The sequence below is a fragment of the Lepidothrix coronata genome, unplaced genomic scaffold (genome assembly GCF_001604755.1).
Source record: "Lepidothrix coronata isolate B3197 unplaced genomic scaffold, Lepidothrix_coronata-1.0 Scaffold58, whole genome shotgun sequence".
NCBI classification, from domain to species: domain Eukaryota; kingdom Metazoa; phylum Chordata; class Aves; order Passeriformes; family Pipridae; genus Lepidothrix; species Lepidothrix coronata.
In genome coordinates, this window is record NW_016690238.1 from 4,061,107 (window position 1) to 4,077,596 (window position 16,490).

At 40.7% G+C, this 16,490-nt stretch overlaps 1 protein-coding gene across 2 annotated transcripts in view; it reads right to left on the minus strand.

The window, feature by feature from the left end:
* TLN2 (talin 2) overlaps window positions 1-16,490 on the minus strand; it is a 155,914-nt gene that overhangs the window by 87,049 nt on the left and 52,375 nt on the right. For both annotated transcript variants that reach the window (XM_017816944.1, XM_017816942.1), the window contains 7 exons: window positions 12,141-12,311; window positions 9,431-9,528; window positions 8,644-8,773; window positions 7,086-7,238; window positions 5,954-6,096; window positions 4,429-4,556; window positions 132-195 (listed from right to left, as the gene is read on the minus strand). In XM_017816944.1, coding sequence (XP_017672433.1) covers window positions 132-195; window positions 4,429-4,556; window positions 5,954-6,096; window positions 7,086-7,238; window positions 8,644-8,773; window positions 9,431-9,528; window positions 12,141-12,276 — 852 coding nt within the window. In that variant the 5' untranslated portion in view covers window positions 12,277-12,311. The remainder of the gene's footprint in view (window positions 1-131; window positions 196-4,428; window positions 4,557-5,953; window positions 6,097-7,085; window positions 7,239-8,643; window positions 8,774-9,430; window positions 9,529-12,140; window positions 12,312-16,490) is intronic.

A 16,490-nucleotide genomic window follows, 5' to 3' on the forward strand; every position in this document is an offset into this window, starting at 1 on the left:
CTGTCAGATCCTTTGCACTTGATTTTCTGATAGCTATATAATCCAAGTATACAGAGCATACACCTGGGAAAGCTCATGTTTTTCTTATAAAGGCTGTAAAACTGAAGTAGGCTTTTCAGCCTCACAATTACCTGAAATATTCGCTTTTCAGCCCCTCTTTGTTTGGTATATTCTTTAGGCAGGAATTCTTTTAGGCTAGGGGGAAAAAAAAAAAGAAAGAAATTCCATAGTTAATGGTTCCTTCTTGAGGAGGGATGCTTTCCATGCTTCTTTACTGGCAATAAGTCCCCCAAGCTTCCTAAAATGGGTGCAAAATATGTATACAGTGAAACAAAACTGTGTAAAGCAGAGTGAGAGCAAGAGGTTACCTCATATAATGAAGAAAACCACTTTAGTTACATCTCCATGTAATACCCTTTCATGTTTTTAAAAGTTATCGGAAGTAAACAATAGCTGGGACACTTTCCATTTTTAAACTGAGGCGTCTCAGCAGCTCAGAGGGGTTCACATCTCAATCCAAATACACTTATTGTGATCTGGGAGAAGGAGACATGGGAGCTGGAGCCAGCTCTGCAATTCAGACACTGCCTTTGCTTTCCAGGAGCACCTGGATTTGCTGATGTGTGGGAGGGACCAAGCTCTGCCTCTGCATCTTCCAAGAAATGTTAGAACACCAATATTGTACCGAAAAACTGAAAAGCCATTTAGGTGGACACTTAAAACCAGTGTGCTATCTCAAAAACAAAGTCAAAAAGAACCACTTTTATTTCCTGTAGCACTCAGACAGTAAAGGTGCTCAGAACACAAATTAAACTAAACAAGTTTGTCCTCCACAACAGAGTTCAGTCAGAAAGAATCTTTAAACACCTCACCTGTGCCTCCTTGCTGTGTAATAAAATAAACCCTTTCTCTCAGCCAAATGTCACCCTAACGTGAGGACACACCAACATCATGCTTTAAGAAACTACAGTTCTTTCCTGGATTGCTCCTTCCCACCTGGAATAGTCTGCTCTGGTGAAGCTGTGTCTTATACTCAGCAGGTCATTTTCCACCTCAAGAAACTTCCACAGTTAAAATAATTAGTTTCTAAGGATTCCCCCTGCTTTGGACCATTAAGAATCAAAATAAAGTCTGACTGGAGAATCCCCTCCTCACCTTGATTTATTCAGTAAGCAAGCACACTATTAATGATGAAAGACAGAACTACCTCCCATGATACAAAGTTTGAAGTTTTGAGAAAGGTGGATTGTTTTAAACAAGACTGGCAAAAAGTTTGCTCAACTGTTCTATGGGAGTTGCTTTGCTTTTATATTTTGAGGGGGTGAACACAGATTGTTTTGTTTAGTGTGCTTTTATCATTTGTGTTTTTAAACACAAAACTCTGCCACTGCAGACAACCAACAAAAAGACTAAATGAGGATTTTGTGCTTTCTTCAAAAATACTAGTCAGTACTGAGATCACTCGTTTTGTTCTTTCCATAAAGCTCTAACATTATAAAACAAAGTAAGAACAACTGTCCTTGCTACTCTTTCTTCTGATGCTCTAATAGTTACATCTCACTAATACATGATAATGAAATCTTATTTCCACAGACACGTCACAGGGCAGGGAAGGCTGAGGAGCTCTGGGTTTTACTTGCCCATGTGCCTGCAGACAAAAAGCCAAGGTGTGCAGTTCCCACCTGCACACGAACAGGACGGGCTCTTGATTAGGTATTCCCAGCACATTTAATCCCTGTACCTCTGCAGGTGCCACACAAAACTTCCTCTGCAGGAGGAAGGGCATGAGGAAGGACTATTTGCAATCTGATAGTTTGAAAGCTTTCACAATTTACTTTGGCAGGAGCTTCAAGGAAATTCCAACCACTGATACCGAAGTCTTAGCAAGGTGCAGGCAATTCTTCCTCTGTGCCAAGAATAATTCATCAGGGACAAAAAAGGACACAAAAGGACTCTCTACATAAATGTATTGCAGACATGGTAAACTAAGCTAAGCTGTTTCAAACCAATTTTATGAAATACTGGTGCCATTCTGTTATGTGCTGTTTTCAGCAGGAGCTGACAGGTTCTCCTCAAGGGAATCTGCAGCATCTTGAGGTTCCAGCAGTGAGTGACTGATACCTCTCCAAGGTATTTCACATACTGAGCTGGAGCAGAGAGTTTCATAAAATGTAACTACTTCCATACTTGGAAAGAATCAATGTTTATGCACCAAAGAGTAGAAAATAGTCGGATGACACTCCGTTTTTCAAGGGGAAAAAAAAACCAAAATCAACAAATTTAGAAGTTCTTTTCTGAAAGGATGAGATGCATTTTCAGAAAAAAATAATCAGTATTTATCTACACTATTTATATACATTGTTCATAATGAGCCAGGATCACTTGGCTTGCTTAGAGTCACAAAATAAAAATGTGAGAGCTCACAAAAAAGCTGCCATGAAGGCTACTAAAGCCAAATGCACAAATACTAAATCATAAACACTAAATCATAAACATGGACACTTCAAATTAGAAGACAATGAATGGAGACTTACAGTTCTGCAACAGTTTCCTCTAGAGGACAAAATCTGAATTACTTCTAAATCAGAAATCCTTAATTTTATGAAGCTGATTATACACCAGGACAGTGAGCAGTTACACCTCGTGACCTGCAAAGTTTGATTCTAATACAGTCAAGGCCCTTAATGAAAATAAAACAATAGCAGAGAACATAACAAGGTTCTAAATTTTGGAATTCTGGTTCAAAATGATTTCCATAGGAGAAACATCCTCTTTCTAGAATACAGTTCAGCTATTAACACCTTTAATTTCTATTGGGATAAAAAAAAGATAATGAACACTATATGTGTGATGACTTCACCCTGTGATGGACTTCAAACTCTTCAGCACTGCCTACAGAGCAGAAATATCATCCAGCAGCAGTCCCAGTCCACCATAAAACACAGTTACTACGTGGGAACTTAGAGAGAAAAAAAGAATCTTCACACTGAAAGGACCAAGGAGAACACTAGAAAATCCTAGAAAAATGAAAGCAACTGAATGCTGTGCAGCAGTTTGCAATTGCTGTTTTCAAAATTAAAAGCAGCTATTGCTGGGAACACCTAACTCTTGAAATAATTCCCATGCCACAACATCAGCTTATCCTGAGATAATATCCTAGTGGTTTGCTGCAGGAATACTCAAGTGAGTGGAGGGACAGTGGATAAATCCCAGAGAAAAACTGTTGTGTAACTGCTTTCAGTTCTAGGAAATAAACCCCAGGAGCACAGGGAAGCTTTTCCACTGGCTCCCCACAATTCTTGAGAGACATCAGTAGTTCCAGCAGGAAAGGTTCATGGGCCAGCCAGCAGCAGACAAACAGTACAAAGAAGAGCTGATTATTAATTGGAACTGGAAGATGTCTGTTCACAGAACTGAGTGGCTACTTCAAGAATATTTCTTAAAAGTGAAGAGTCTCAAGCAACCAGTGTCACAGCTCTGCACGTTCCAAAGCATTCACCATTTTAAAGTGATTCCCTGAGGTGCAGCAAACCCCAGCCCAGCTCCCAAAGGCAGCCTGAGTCAGCACTGAGCACTGCCAGTGGAACAGGACAGGAACCAAACACACACCCACCGCTTTGTGCTTCCAATTAAGGTATTTATGAGCCTCCTATGTGGGCAAGGCTGGATGGACTGTGCAGTAAATGGCTTTCTTTGACCTTCCCACATTCCTTTGCTCAGACTTTGGCCCTCAGTTAATTCTACTGCAGGTAAATCAGTCAGAAAATCAAAATCAGTAGAAAAATGGGACATCTAAATGTCAAACTAAACTTGCCCTGCTGAGAGCAGTGAAGTATCACAAAGATTAAAGGATGGGCCACCTATAAGCAGGACTTCAGTCTGTGTCTGAAACAAGGAGCACAGTTCCAGATTTCCATTCACGCAACACCAGGAGAGGGTGATTCTGAATCACTGATTAATGCCACTAAACAGTTTGGAAAATTTAACCTCTAAACACAGCAATATTCACTTTATTCAAATGACAAGGCATCTTTCCATTCTTTTACTTTTCCAGCAGATCAAACAGTGATACACACTGATGGACACTGAATTCACACGTGGCATTACTAAAGGCAGGCAGAAGCAAACTTCTAAGGAAGATCAAACCCTCAGTTCTCCCAGATCACCAGGCAGCTGGAGAATCCAGCTGTGTACTTCACTGGCACCCTGGCAGGAGCTGGTGCCCTGTGCTGCCTAATAAAGCCACTGCCAAAGGTGCCCTCAGCAGCTGATCTGTGCAACGGGGGCTCCTTTCACAGGGAGATTTGCTACAGAAAACACACTGAATCTGATTACCTCTGCTTGGAGCAATAAAACGTGTTTAATCTGTGACAACTCAACATTAGTTACACTTGAGGTCACCCAAATTTAGAAGTTAGAAGTGTTTACTCTAAAAATCCAGGTTTGTGTTTGTGTTCTACATGAGGTCCAAACTGGATCTGTGCTTGAAAGCCTCCAAACTCACAGGCCTTCTCAAAGGAGACAGGGTGGGAACCATTCAGAATGTCATCACGAGCCTAGAGGAGACAAGCAAAGACATGTCAGGGACACCCAAAGTGACCATTCCACCCCTGAAATTCCTGGAAAGCTTGAACACAGCCAGCGACACAAACACACTTTGCTGACTGAATGTGTTTATTATTCTACTCTGGATGTGTTAATGACTAATAAAACGCACAGAGGGCTAAGTTATTTCAGGGTGAATATCTCTGGAAACTTTTTGAAACTGTGATTGGAATACCTTTGATGAAAAAGAGAACTTGGCAACCATTCCCTGAGGTGCAAATAAAATAGAACAGATGCACAGACACCTCTGTGTGTGCCCACACGTGTACAGATACATGTGTGTGTACATACATGCACTGGGAAGCTCTGATCTTACTGCCTCATAACAGCTGGGAAAATGATCTCCATAACTAGGACATAAAAACTAAATTACTGTTAGAGATATGGCAACAGCAGAAGGCACACAGCTTTTTTCTTCCTTTTGTGGGAATTTGGTGGTCATAGAAGATGACAGATTTTATAGTTCTGGCTATAGAAGGCTCACCTATCCATAGACAGAACAAGGACAAGGCAGTATCAACACAGTGTGTCATAACAGTAGCCTGAAAGAAATATAAATATCTAAGTGGCAGGAGAACAGCTCAGTGTGACAGTCTTCTAAAATAATTGGAAAATGTGCTGCTCTTTTACAAGCCATGGCAGCTTTATCTTTTGCCTCAGAGTTTTAAAATGTAATTTAGAGCAACTCCAAGTACAACATCAGAGCGTTCCACTCAACTTTCAATTATATTTTTTTACTTAAAAAAAACCCCAAACAAACCAAAACCTTTAATAAAGAGTTTTAAAGCCTGCTTTTTGTTCAGACTGCATTACAGGCAACCACAATGGCACCTTCAGTTAAATAATATCTTCTGCATGAAGCTCTTGCCTTTGCTAAGGTATATATAGGTGTACATACATATATATATGTGTGTGTGTGTGTGTGTGTGCTGTCAGGGTGGAAGGTGGGAAAGGATAATAAGTCTCTCTCTGATCAGGCAAAAGAAAAAAGAGATGAGAAACAAAGTTGTTTGTAAGACTGACCTGGGATTCCACATCACACAGAAAGCATAGAAGAGAATGGGGAGAAGAACCAAAAAGAGCTACTTGAGACTAAAGACATGCATGAATTTTAAGGAAACAGGAAAGCCAGTGGATTTTTGGCTGAGTGCCCATTATTGGGTTGAAAGTACTTGATTGAAAAGAATCAGTAAAGCCTCTGTGCTATCATGTTTTTGGAGGGACAGACAAAAAAGTAAAATCAAAGCACATCCAGATTTGGAATTCTAGAAGATGGGAGTATTTCAGCAACAAAATTTTCCTAATTAACCTCCCCAGGTTTCCTCAGAGAAGGTAGCAGGTACCATACCTGAACATAAAGCAGATTAAGCTGAACTGGGTCTCTTGAATCCACATTCTGGTCTGAATAAAAGAACTTCCTTCTCAACAGCAGCGTCTCGTTTTCATCGACCCCCTGCTCTCTGAAGGTCCTGCTGTGATCCAGCCAGTTCACTGCAAGAGAGCACACACAGCCCTCTGCTAAACACACATATTGGGCACTTCCACTGGGGGGGCAAACTCCACAAAACACCCTGCTTTTGTTTCTGTTCCTAAATCAGCACTGCTGAAGGTCTGCTAGAAATGTGGACTGACAACAGCACTGCTGGGAAACAAGAATCTACTCCAGCATAAAACACTGTTAATATTGCTGAAGAAACAAGAATATATTCCAGCATAAAACACCATTAATATTGCTGAAGAAACAAGAATCTACTCCAGCATAAAACACTGTTAATATTGCCGAAGAAACAAGAATATAATCCAGCACAAAACACTGTTAATACTGTTGAAGAAACAAGAATCTACTCCACCATAAAACACCATTAATATTGCTGAAAGAACAACTATAGTAATGTTTTAATGGTAAATTTAGAACCTTTAAAGTTTCATTGCCAAATAAGTTTACCACTTTTTACCTCTAAAACGATTTTTTCTGTTTATTTCCTGAATACAATTTTAACCCATCTTCCTGCAGGTACAGTTAATGTTAGTGTCTTAAGGTAGAACTAAAAAAAAAAATATAGTTCTCATGACTTAAAAACAAATCTGTCTTAGTTCTTTGGCAAACTCTGTTTACAGTTAAAATTTATACCTTCAAAGACAAAACTACCTTTTGATGGCTTTCAGTAGGCATCAATATTTAAATATCCAAATTTAATGAAGGGACAAAAATGACCCTTTCAGACTTAAACTGGAATACCCCTACCAAAAAAGTAACAAAAAAACACTTCAAAACATCCACTAACTCTCACAGAGGCAATAACTTGCCCATTTACCCAATTCTAAAAATACTCAGTCACAGACAACACTTTATATAAAAGGATGCAAAACACAGCTTGGAATCAACTGAGACACACTGAATAATCTAAAATGTCTAGTTTTCTTGCCTTATGCTGTGGAAAGATATTAATCAAAGAATGATCCTGGAATGCATTACTCACAGTCATCATCTGTGTGAAGCTTTGCCTTCAGTTTTTCCATTTTCCTTTCATCCCGTAGCAGTGTCCTGTCTTTCTTAAGTGTCCCTGTACTCTCCTCTTTCTTCTCTTCGATGCTTTCCTGGATTAAGGAATATTCCTCATAATTTGTTATTCCTGGAATTATAAATAAATCCAGTGCTTGTAACGATAAAAATTTAATGTATTTTAGGATGGATGAAACACTCTTTTTTGAGATTAAAACACTAATGGTTAATTCCAAATACATTAAAGGGGCCATGAAATGCTAAAACAGTGAATGGGCAATGAGAGAAATACTCTAAAACCTCTGCCAATATCTGGCCTTGTCCTTTCAACACATCATTCCTTTGCCATGTACTGCATTTGCCACTTTCAGAAAGGTATTTAGGGCTTTTATTGTTGTCTACCAGGAGAAGCTGCCAGTTTAAAAACATGCTGGAATTTCAAATAGCAGTAAACTGCAAAATGGAGACACACTATAATAAATTCCCATTCCTGGGTGCCTCCCACTGCTCCCTGAGGACTGAGCAATCCCAGCTTGCTCACTGGCTTCCTTGCAAAGGAACAGAAACCACGTGAAATATATGATTTTGGTTTTTAAACTGTTAAAACTCAACTCTTCCTGTGAATTTTACGTGAAAGTGAATCAAAAATCAGTCCACAACATTCATGTGGCACATGTGCCAAGTTGTTCTCATTTCTTTGTTCTGCTTGGGCTTTTCTGCTGTTTGGTAAAGCATGTTTGTGTTACACCAGACAGCAAAGAAAATGCTCACCTGCATGACCACATGCACGAAAATAAGGCAGACTAATTTTTGAGGTAAATCAGTTACAGCACATTAGAATCCAACATAGAAACACTCGAAATTGAAATAGATGACTCACTGTCCAAATAAAGTAATCTAAATCAAATTAAGGCCACTTGAATTCTAAATGCAATTTAAACCAGGGTTTAAGATTTAAATTAATCTATGTTGGATGCATGCTTAGAGTTAAACATGAATTGGTTTTCAAACATGTCTCCAGTTGGCTAAATACTGAGACAGACTATAAGTGATATGAATTTTGACCAGCTGCTCAAGATGGCTTTTATATGTTTTTTCACAAATTATATGGTTCTGTGATCAACTCCTAAAACAACACAGAGCCCTAAGTTCAGGTGTATTTCAAGATCAGCAGTATTTACCTTTTATCCAATTAAAACTGAGTATAAATTTAGTTCTAATTGTCTACTACATAGCAGGAGAGCATATGTAAATGTAACATATGATAAAAAATTGGCAACTGCACTGTCAGTTTGTGTCAACCTTGTGCCTTCAGCTGCTCAGTACTGAAGTTTCAGGAGGCATCTAACTCTCTGTGTGGGCTTTGATAAAACCTGGGCAACAGATTTAAAAAATGTGTTTGTTGAATAGTAACTTACAACAAATTTAAATTTATAACACGTGTGCCAATTTCTAGCCAGTAATACACATAACATCCTAACAATCAAAATATGGAAGAAAACAAATTCTTAAGCATGTGGGTCCCAAAATCTTACCTATCCTGCTGCAAATGGTAACCAGCAGTTCACCAACTGTTTTAGAATCATCCACCATGACTGTTTTCACTGAACCATCCAACATACGTATTTTCTGAGGTCTCTGTTTCTTTTTGTACTCTAATATATCCTAGGAAGTAAACACAACTGTTTCTAAATGCTTTTGGAGGCCACCACAAGCCAACCCACTACCCCAGATGCCTAAACCAGGATTCCCTTCCCACCCTCCGAGCTGGATTTTCCCTTTGTTCCAGCACAGGCAAACTCGCTCATGGAACAAACTGGACAAGTGCCTGCTTTTAGTTCTGCCAATGTCACCTGTCAGGAACTCGTCCTAACTGGCAAGACCAAAACTCAGGGAGGGCAGGACAGCCCAAAGTGCCTTTGTGCTGCAGAACCTGGTTCAGCATTAAACCAGGACTGCAGTGCCTTTGGGCTGGAATCCAGCTGGCCACAGCTGAGCGAGTGTGACCTCAGCACCTCAGTGCACAAAAACCAACTCTGTGGCACAAGGTCACCTCAAATGTAAAGCTTATTACACAGGTTATTTTTCAACTTTCTGTTAATCATTCTCTGAAGACACCACTGACCACAGGAGCTCACAGTCACAACCCATTGCAGGAAAAACCCCAACATCACAGGCACAGCAAGGAAGAGGAGTGGGCCAGTCTCAGGAACAGACTCAAGACCCTCCTACCCCTCCAAACGCTAAATATTCTTGTTGCTACTTAGGAAACAAGTTTTCTAAGAACATGGTGATGAAAGAGGCCACAGCCTTGCACCATACCCCATTCCTCAGCATGTAATAATCCAGTGTTCTTCCAGCCTCCAGCCATATACCTTTTCGAGGATCGTCGTCTGACAAGAACAATCCATAGTCAGAGGCTGTGGAACAGAAGAGACAGAGACCCACTGAAAAATATCAGACCTAATAAAGCCAACGTGGTTTTATTCAAGGCTATTCAGCTTCAGGGTTAAGCCTCCATTACACTTACCTTCCATTCTTAATGAACTTGGACAGAAATCTGTTTCATGAAACATTTAGTTCAGCAGCAGATGGGAGGGGAGACCAGGCTTTACACGAGACTTGAGCAAGAGCTTCACTAAGCAAGAACGTGTCACATCTACTGTGTGTTACATCTGTAAATACTTCCCTTTGAGACAGCCTTTTCTAAATGCTCACAGGTCCTGCTTTAGGATTGACTGCCCAAAAATACCCCAGCAGTTTGGCCTTGATCATAGGGTACTATTTCAAGCAGCTTTTCTATTTTCAAAACACAGTTTGCTTTCAACCTTCCACATAAAGAGTTTGTTATAAACTTGGGAATCTTTTTGGTAGATGACTCGGGTTTAGGTTTAAAAAAAAACAAACAAAAAACAACAAGGCTTCTAAAATTATATCCATAACAAACTCAGGAACAACTTGAATCTATTGCAGGCTAAACACTTGTCAATTGGCTCATTCAGAATCATGAGTAGATGATAAAACTTTCACTGCCACAGAAAAACAAAGCCAGGCTTATGCTTCAAAGACTAAACTTCAGGTACATACAATAAAGGATCATGACTGTCAACTGAAAGCCTATCCATATGTATGAAGAATAGATTCAGATTATACTTCACAATCACAAACAACAAATTACTGTTCATTTTTCTATTCATTTTTTCTATTTGCAGTTCGGACCCTCTGATCATAAAGTCAGGTAAAAATACTTACAGTTTTCGGAGAGTATTTCATCCTTAAATGCCTGGCATAAAAACAGCTTACATTTAACAGCAATTACCTCAAACACATTACTTATGCATGAAAGACCTTACTTAATAAAAGTGTAACCGACTTACAGATACACAATTTCAAAGGAAGAATCCTTCCGAAAACAACTGAATAAGAAGAAAAACTTTCCCTGCTGACCTTGACTAAAAATTCCCCTGAAAAGTCAGGTGATCTGTACATGCAGAGATGATGCTTATGATACAAATTCAATACAGAATCACTCATGTAACATTTCAGAATCTGTGCCCAGAAATAGGCTGTGAGCTTCAGAAGGGCACACAGGGCCTTGCACAGAGCACAGACTGCTCTGATAATCGTGGCTGGGGGTGCACCCAAGGGGTGGAACAGCAGGAGCTGGGCAACTTGGACTTTAATATCACTGGCAGGCAGGTGTGCTGGGGAAGGGAAATGAGCACAGGTGAAGCCACAGTGCAGGACAAAGCCATTTTCTGTTGTGCAGGACAAAGCCATTTTCTGTTGTGCAGGACAAAGCCATTTTCTGTTGTGCAGGACCTGGTTTGATCAGCTGCACTGCACCACTGGGAGTCTTCTGAACTAACAGGCAGACACCCACATTTTAACAGCCCCCAAGAAGGGGAAAGGATGTGTTAGAAACACTTCTGTTCATCACTCAACTTCATAAAGCTGTTTGAAGTTTGCAACTGCACTGTAATCACACATAAAGGGAAAGCCCTACTGTAAAATCTGAGGAGAGCTCCCAGGCTTTCCTTTGAGGTTCATGATGTTCAGGGATATTTGTTACTCAGCTTCTCTGAATTCCACAGCTGTTCACCATCACTGCCTTGAGGGATCAGCAAGGTGAAAATGCACAGCTTTTATCTGAAAGCTGGAGCTCTGTAACTACACTCCTGCAAAGGAGAAGCAATTCTAAGCAATGTCCACTACTGGCAAGTTTTTCTAGCAATTCAGACAAGATTTTTGGAACAGCTGTGAAGCTTGAGAGCTGTGCATAAAACTCAATAAACAACCTGCTTTAAGAATTACATTCCAGTAGCATTAAGTACAGTGCAGCACCAAAGGGTTCTGAAGAATCTGAATTTTTTGACAACTTTGACTACATTTAAACCAGACCTTTTGTCCACAGTACTTCAGTCTGTATATCTAATTTGCTCTAGAGGTAGAGACAGTTCCACTAGATTAACATGTGGCAGCATGGTGACTGTGGCATGCACAGCATGGTGAGGCTTTTAGTTATTAACCAGTTTCAAACGTTTCTCTTTGCACAATTTGGAGATACCCAGCCATCCTTTTGCAATTCTCACTGTCAATTCCTTTGCTGAGGCACAAAATAAGTCTGCCCAGATTTTCTTAGGAAGCATTGCCATGAACACTGCTTTAAAAAGATGGGACTGAAAAAATTGCTCTCCGAGCAGGGGAAAAATCATCTTCCAGGCAAACAAGATATTTATTTAAGAAGACAAAGTTCCACACACAAGAAAAAAAAATATCTTTTGTGGGAAAGCCACTGTCAGGGCAGAAGGGGGAACCCAGCTACCTTCTGTCACTTAAAAATCTGTTCCTGCCAAACCCACCAACCTGAGAGACAAACGGAGGAACAGGAAAGTGTAAAAACCCTCGGGGGTCTATGTTTATTTTAAATTTAAAATAATTTAAATTTACTTTAAATTTATTTTAAATTTACTTTAAATTTATTTTAAATTTATTTTAAATGAGGTGACTGAGGCCAAAGCCAGGAACTCACCTTGCCCAGTCTGAGCCTCTGGCACTCGCTCCCTGATGACCCTGCAGGCATCATACACTGCAGTGGAGGGTTCAAACTGCATCGTCTTCACCACGTTGCACTGACGGACACAGATCTTCAGGGAAAGGGCCACCATGGTGCCAAAGCACCCACAGGTTCCTACCAAAGCACCTGAAAAAGCAGCAAAGGCATCGTTGCTTGGAGTTTTCCATTTAGTGCTTTAATATACTCAATGTTCCATTAAGCAAATTAAATTAGTTCAGTAGAATTGTATTTATTCAAATGCGGTTCTATGTAAAGTCTCATTAGTGCCATGGAGGTAGAAAGTCTCCAAAGCATGTGTTTTTCTGGGTGTACTGGAAATTCATCTTCCAATAACTTGTGTGCACCTACTTAAATGTCGATACTTTGTCTGAGGTAGGTCAAAATGGTGCATAGGAGAATAATGTACTTATTTGGTATATTGCCAACATATTTACTGCTGACAGAAAATTCTTTTTCTCTCACCACATCTTTTTACCAGACCATTAAATTAGCTGGTAACTAACAGCTTAAAAGAACCACTTCATCAAAAGTAGGATTTTCCTAGTGCATAACTTCTCCTTCCTGAAGATCCCAAAGGCTGCAATACAGTGCTGTGGTTTTTCTCAGGTCTCCACATAGATCTGCTGGATGTTTTTAGCCTGTTGTGCAGCTACACAGAGCTTCAAGAATGAGCTATTTTTCATTTCAGTTCTATTTCAGAAACTGCACCGAATTTGACAGCATTTTTCTACAGAAACGGGAAGCTACAGATGCTTTTTGTATTGTTTCATTTTGTAGATAGTCTGGGTTTTGTCTCAAGTGTCTTCCCTTGCTGTCCTAACAGTCCAAACCACTCTTCCATAATTAGACTTTCCACAGTGATCTCCAAGAACTCTTCAGAACATAAGTCGTTTCTCCATAATCAATTAGAATCCCCCAATAATTTCTGCATAGATTTACACATGTGTTTTTAAGGAGTTTCCCAGGGGATCCTATTGACTGTCTCAAAGAGCTGGAATCTCACTTCCCTCAAGTTCAGGGCCCTGACTTTCCTGTTCACCTGCCCCACGTCCCTCCCAGCTGCACATTCCAGCAGCGCATGATCACTGCAGTCCACACTGGGCCAGTTTTGGCATTCCCAGTAACCATCAGGTCCAGCTCTGCACCCCTCGGGTAGGGCTGTCCCCTGGCTTAGGAGGTTATCCTGCACACACTCCAGAGTCTCCTGGATTGCCTGCAGCTCTCTGTGTCACTCTCCCAGCCGGTGGGGTGGCTGAAGTCCCCCAGCAGGATGACAGTCTGTCATGCCTCCTGGAGCTGGAGCAAGAACTTCAACAGGCTCCCCTTGGTGAACACCAACCATGAGGTTCCCTTAGACTCTGATCCTTATCCACAGGCTTTGGACCTGCTCATTCTTCAGAGACAGCTCTTTGCAATGAATCCATCTCTTGAAGTAGAGGGAAATGCCTCCAGCTCTCCTCCCCTGCCCCTCCTGAACAGCCACTGCTCACCCCACTCCAGTCATGGGATTCCTCCCACCCTGATTCAGGAATGACAACTGGGCCACAGCTTTCCAGCAGCACAGAGTACTCCTGTCAGGTGTGTGACACCATTCTGTACTGGCCCATTTAAAAATAAGCAGAGGCCCCATTTCTTAAAATTTGGAGCAAGTCCTTTTAAAAGCACATTGAGAAGTTTCTCAGCTTGTTAATATTTTCGCTTTCTGTTCGTGCACCATATAAACCATAAAAAATGTGTGTCAGAAGGAACCTCAAAAGGAAGCCTGGTCTGGTCCCTTGCATTGCAAAATGATGCATCCCCAGACTGTCCCTGCCAGATGCTCATTTAATCCATTGTGAAAAGCTCCATCAAACTGGAGTCCACAACATCCACAGGTAAGCTGCTCCATTTTTATTTTTATTTTTACTACTTCCAAATTTCTCCCTTACTCACACAAGTTTTCAACTGAGTTTTTCCACTCTGCAAGAAAATCATTTTTCCCTGCCCTACATAAACAGACATGCAAATTTCTCCCTGACAGCTTTAATGCAATTTTACAAGTTGGTAACCTGCTACTGTGTCCTCCCAATGACTCTCCTTCTTTTTTTCCAGGGTCAAATTCAACTCCCTAAAAAAAGGACCTAAATACATCAGTGGTCTGGTCTCCTTCTACTCAGTGCTCTTGGTTTCAGAGACACCAGAGGATGCTTTATTTGAAAAAAAGTTTATGAAAAGAGCTCATGACTTATCAGCTTCCTCCACCACTGTGTTCTCAAACTCAAGAGAAGGGTTTTCTTTTGCCTCCTCCAGATCCCCCTCTGGCTCTGAATCTCCCCACTTGGCTTTCAGTAATAAATGGGCCAGGCAGCTTCCATGTCCTGGGTAACAGCCAGAACAGGACAGCTGTTTCTTCTCAAAAGAGCTAAGAACTTGGTCAAGAAAAAGGGCTGAGATCACAGAGAAAAACAAAGGGAAAATATCTTCCACATTTCCTTTATCTTCTATACATTGATTCACACCACATTTAAATATTTCTCCATGCAAGTAATGGACGCTTTCTGCTCCCCAAAATCACTCAGTCTCTGGACCAGCTGACCAACAGCCAGAAGGATCCTGCAAATTGAGAGCATTTCACACCATATGGTTTGTCTGGTGCTGTCTGATTCTCTGCAAGGAACGAAGGAGGAAATTTCTAAATCAGACTGTGACTGATCTGTGCTTGTAAGGCAGGAGACTGGAGTAATAAATTATGGATCTGACAGGTTTGGGAGAGAGAGCAGCAGCTCTTAAAAGAGCCAGAGATCCTAAGTGAGAGGACCCAGTGCCCGCAGGGAGTGTGGATGTCACGGCTGAACCACCACAGTGCCCACGTTCTGGGAAACCTGGACAAAACTAAATTATAAACAGTGCTTGGATTAAATTGAACAGGCCCCTGTGTGCCCACAGAGATACCCGGCCAACAAAGCAAACAAGCACAAGTATTTCAAACATATGAGATAATGTCCAAGACAATAAGATAAAAGGTAAGGTAATAAGATACTATCCCAAGATAAGGGCTGAAAAGTAAAACCTAAGAATGAGGCAATTTTAAAGTTCTTTAAAGTAAGTTCAGGCTGGAGGAATATCTGCCCTTTCCCCTGCAGGTCAGCAGGGGTGTAACCACAGCACAACCACAGCCTTTCTTCAATTCTCAGCTGAAATTATTGTATCCTTCCCCAAAGCTCCCGGCAGAGACCCATTCCCACAGCTAGAATTAGGATGCTGTTACTGTTTAATTACAATAGGTGTGGGCTTAGAACCACACACATACTCCCTGAACAATTAAAATATTTTTCTTTAACAATTTATCTTCATTAAAAAGAGTTTTATGAAATTCTAAGGGCAAATGTTTACAACATTACCTAAACATCTCTTCATAGGTATTTTCAGTGAAACAATCTGAAGATTAAAAATAAAAAATTCTTTTTGATAAAACAGTAATAAATATTAGATCTGAATATATAGATCTGAACAGTCTATTTTCTCTGAAATGAAATAAATCTGCAAAATGCCTTTCTATTAATTTAATTGTTTGGTACAAAATAAGCCAGAAAACAAAAAGTAACTAGGGAAAGCAAGCCACAAACTAAGAAATCAAACAAAAGCTTAAATATATTTGCTTGAGAAATGTCCCCAAAGTAACAGGAAGAAAGCTGATGCTGAAACACATTCACCCTCAATTTCCACTGGAAATTCATTTAAAATTGCTTTTTCCTCCTGGTGTCACTCAAGTGGAGCAAACCAGAACTACTGTCAGGACTGCCAGAGCTGAGGAACAGACTGATTTCTTCATATCCTACTGTGCTCTCCCTTTGTCGGTCCCAAAAGTAATTCCTACACCCTGCCTGTGCTACCACAGTGAGTGATTAGTGTTTGCATGGATTTACTCTCCAACTTCCTTCTTCCACCTAGTCTGGCTGTTGAGGAACATCAACATAACCACACAGTCAGTAGGAAATCTCATTTTCAGACAAGCTACAGTGTAACAGGATTAAGGGGCCCCCAACTGTAAGTCCACACAAATTCTGCAAGGTCCCAGTTGCTCTTTACTCTTGGGGAAAACATTTCTAGAGCAAAGAAAGTTTTAACATATCCAGATTTCTCTGGACAAAGTTTCATTCCAGTCACTCCAAGAGGCAAGGTCAGCCTGCTTTGTTCCACGCTCCACAGAGGAGCTTCCCTGGGTTTCATTCAGGAGGGTGGGTTTTTTTGTCCAGGATGTACCTCACAAGGCATTGCAAAGAGGGACAACAGTGACCCCAGCTGCAATTTCCTGCTCTGGTGGTA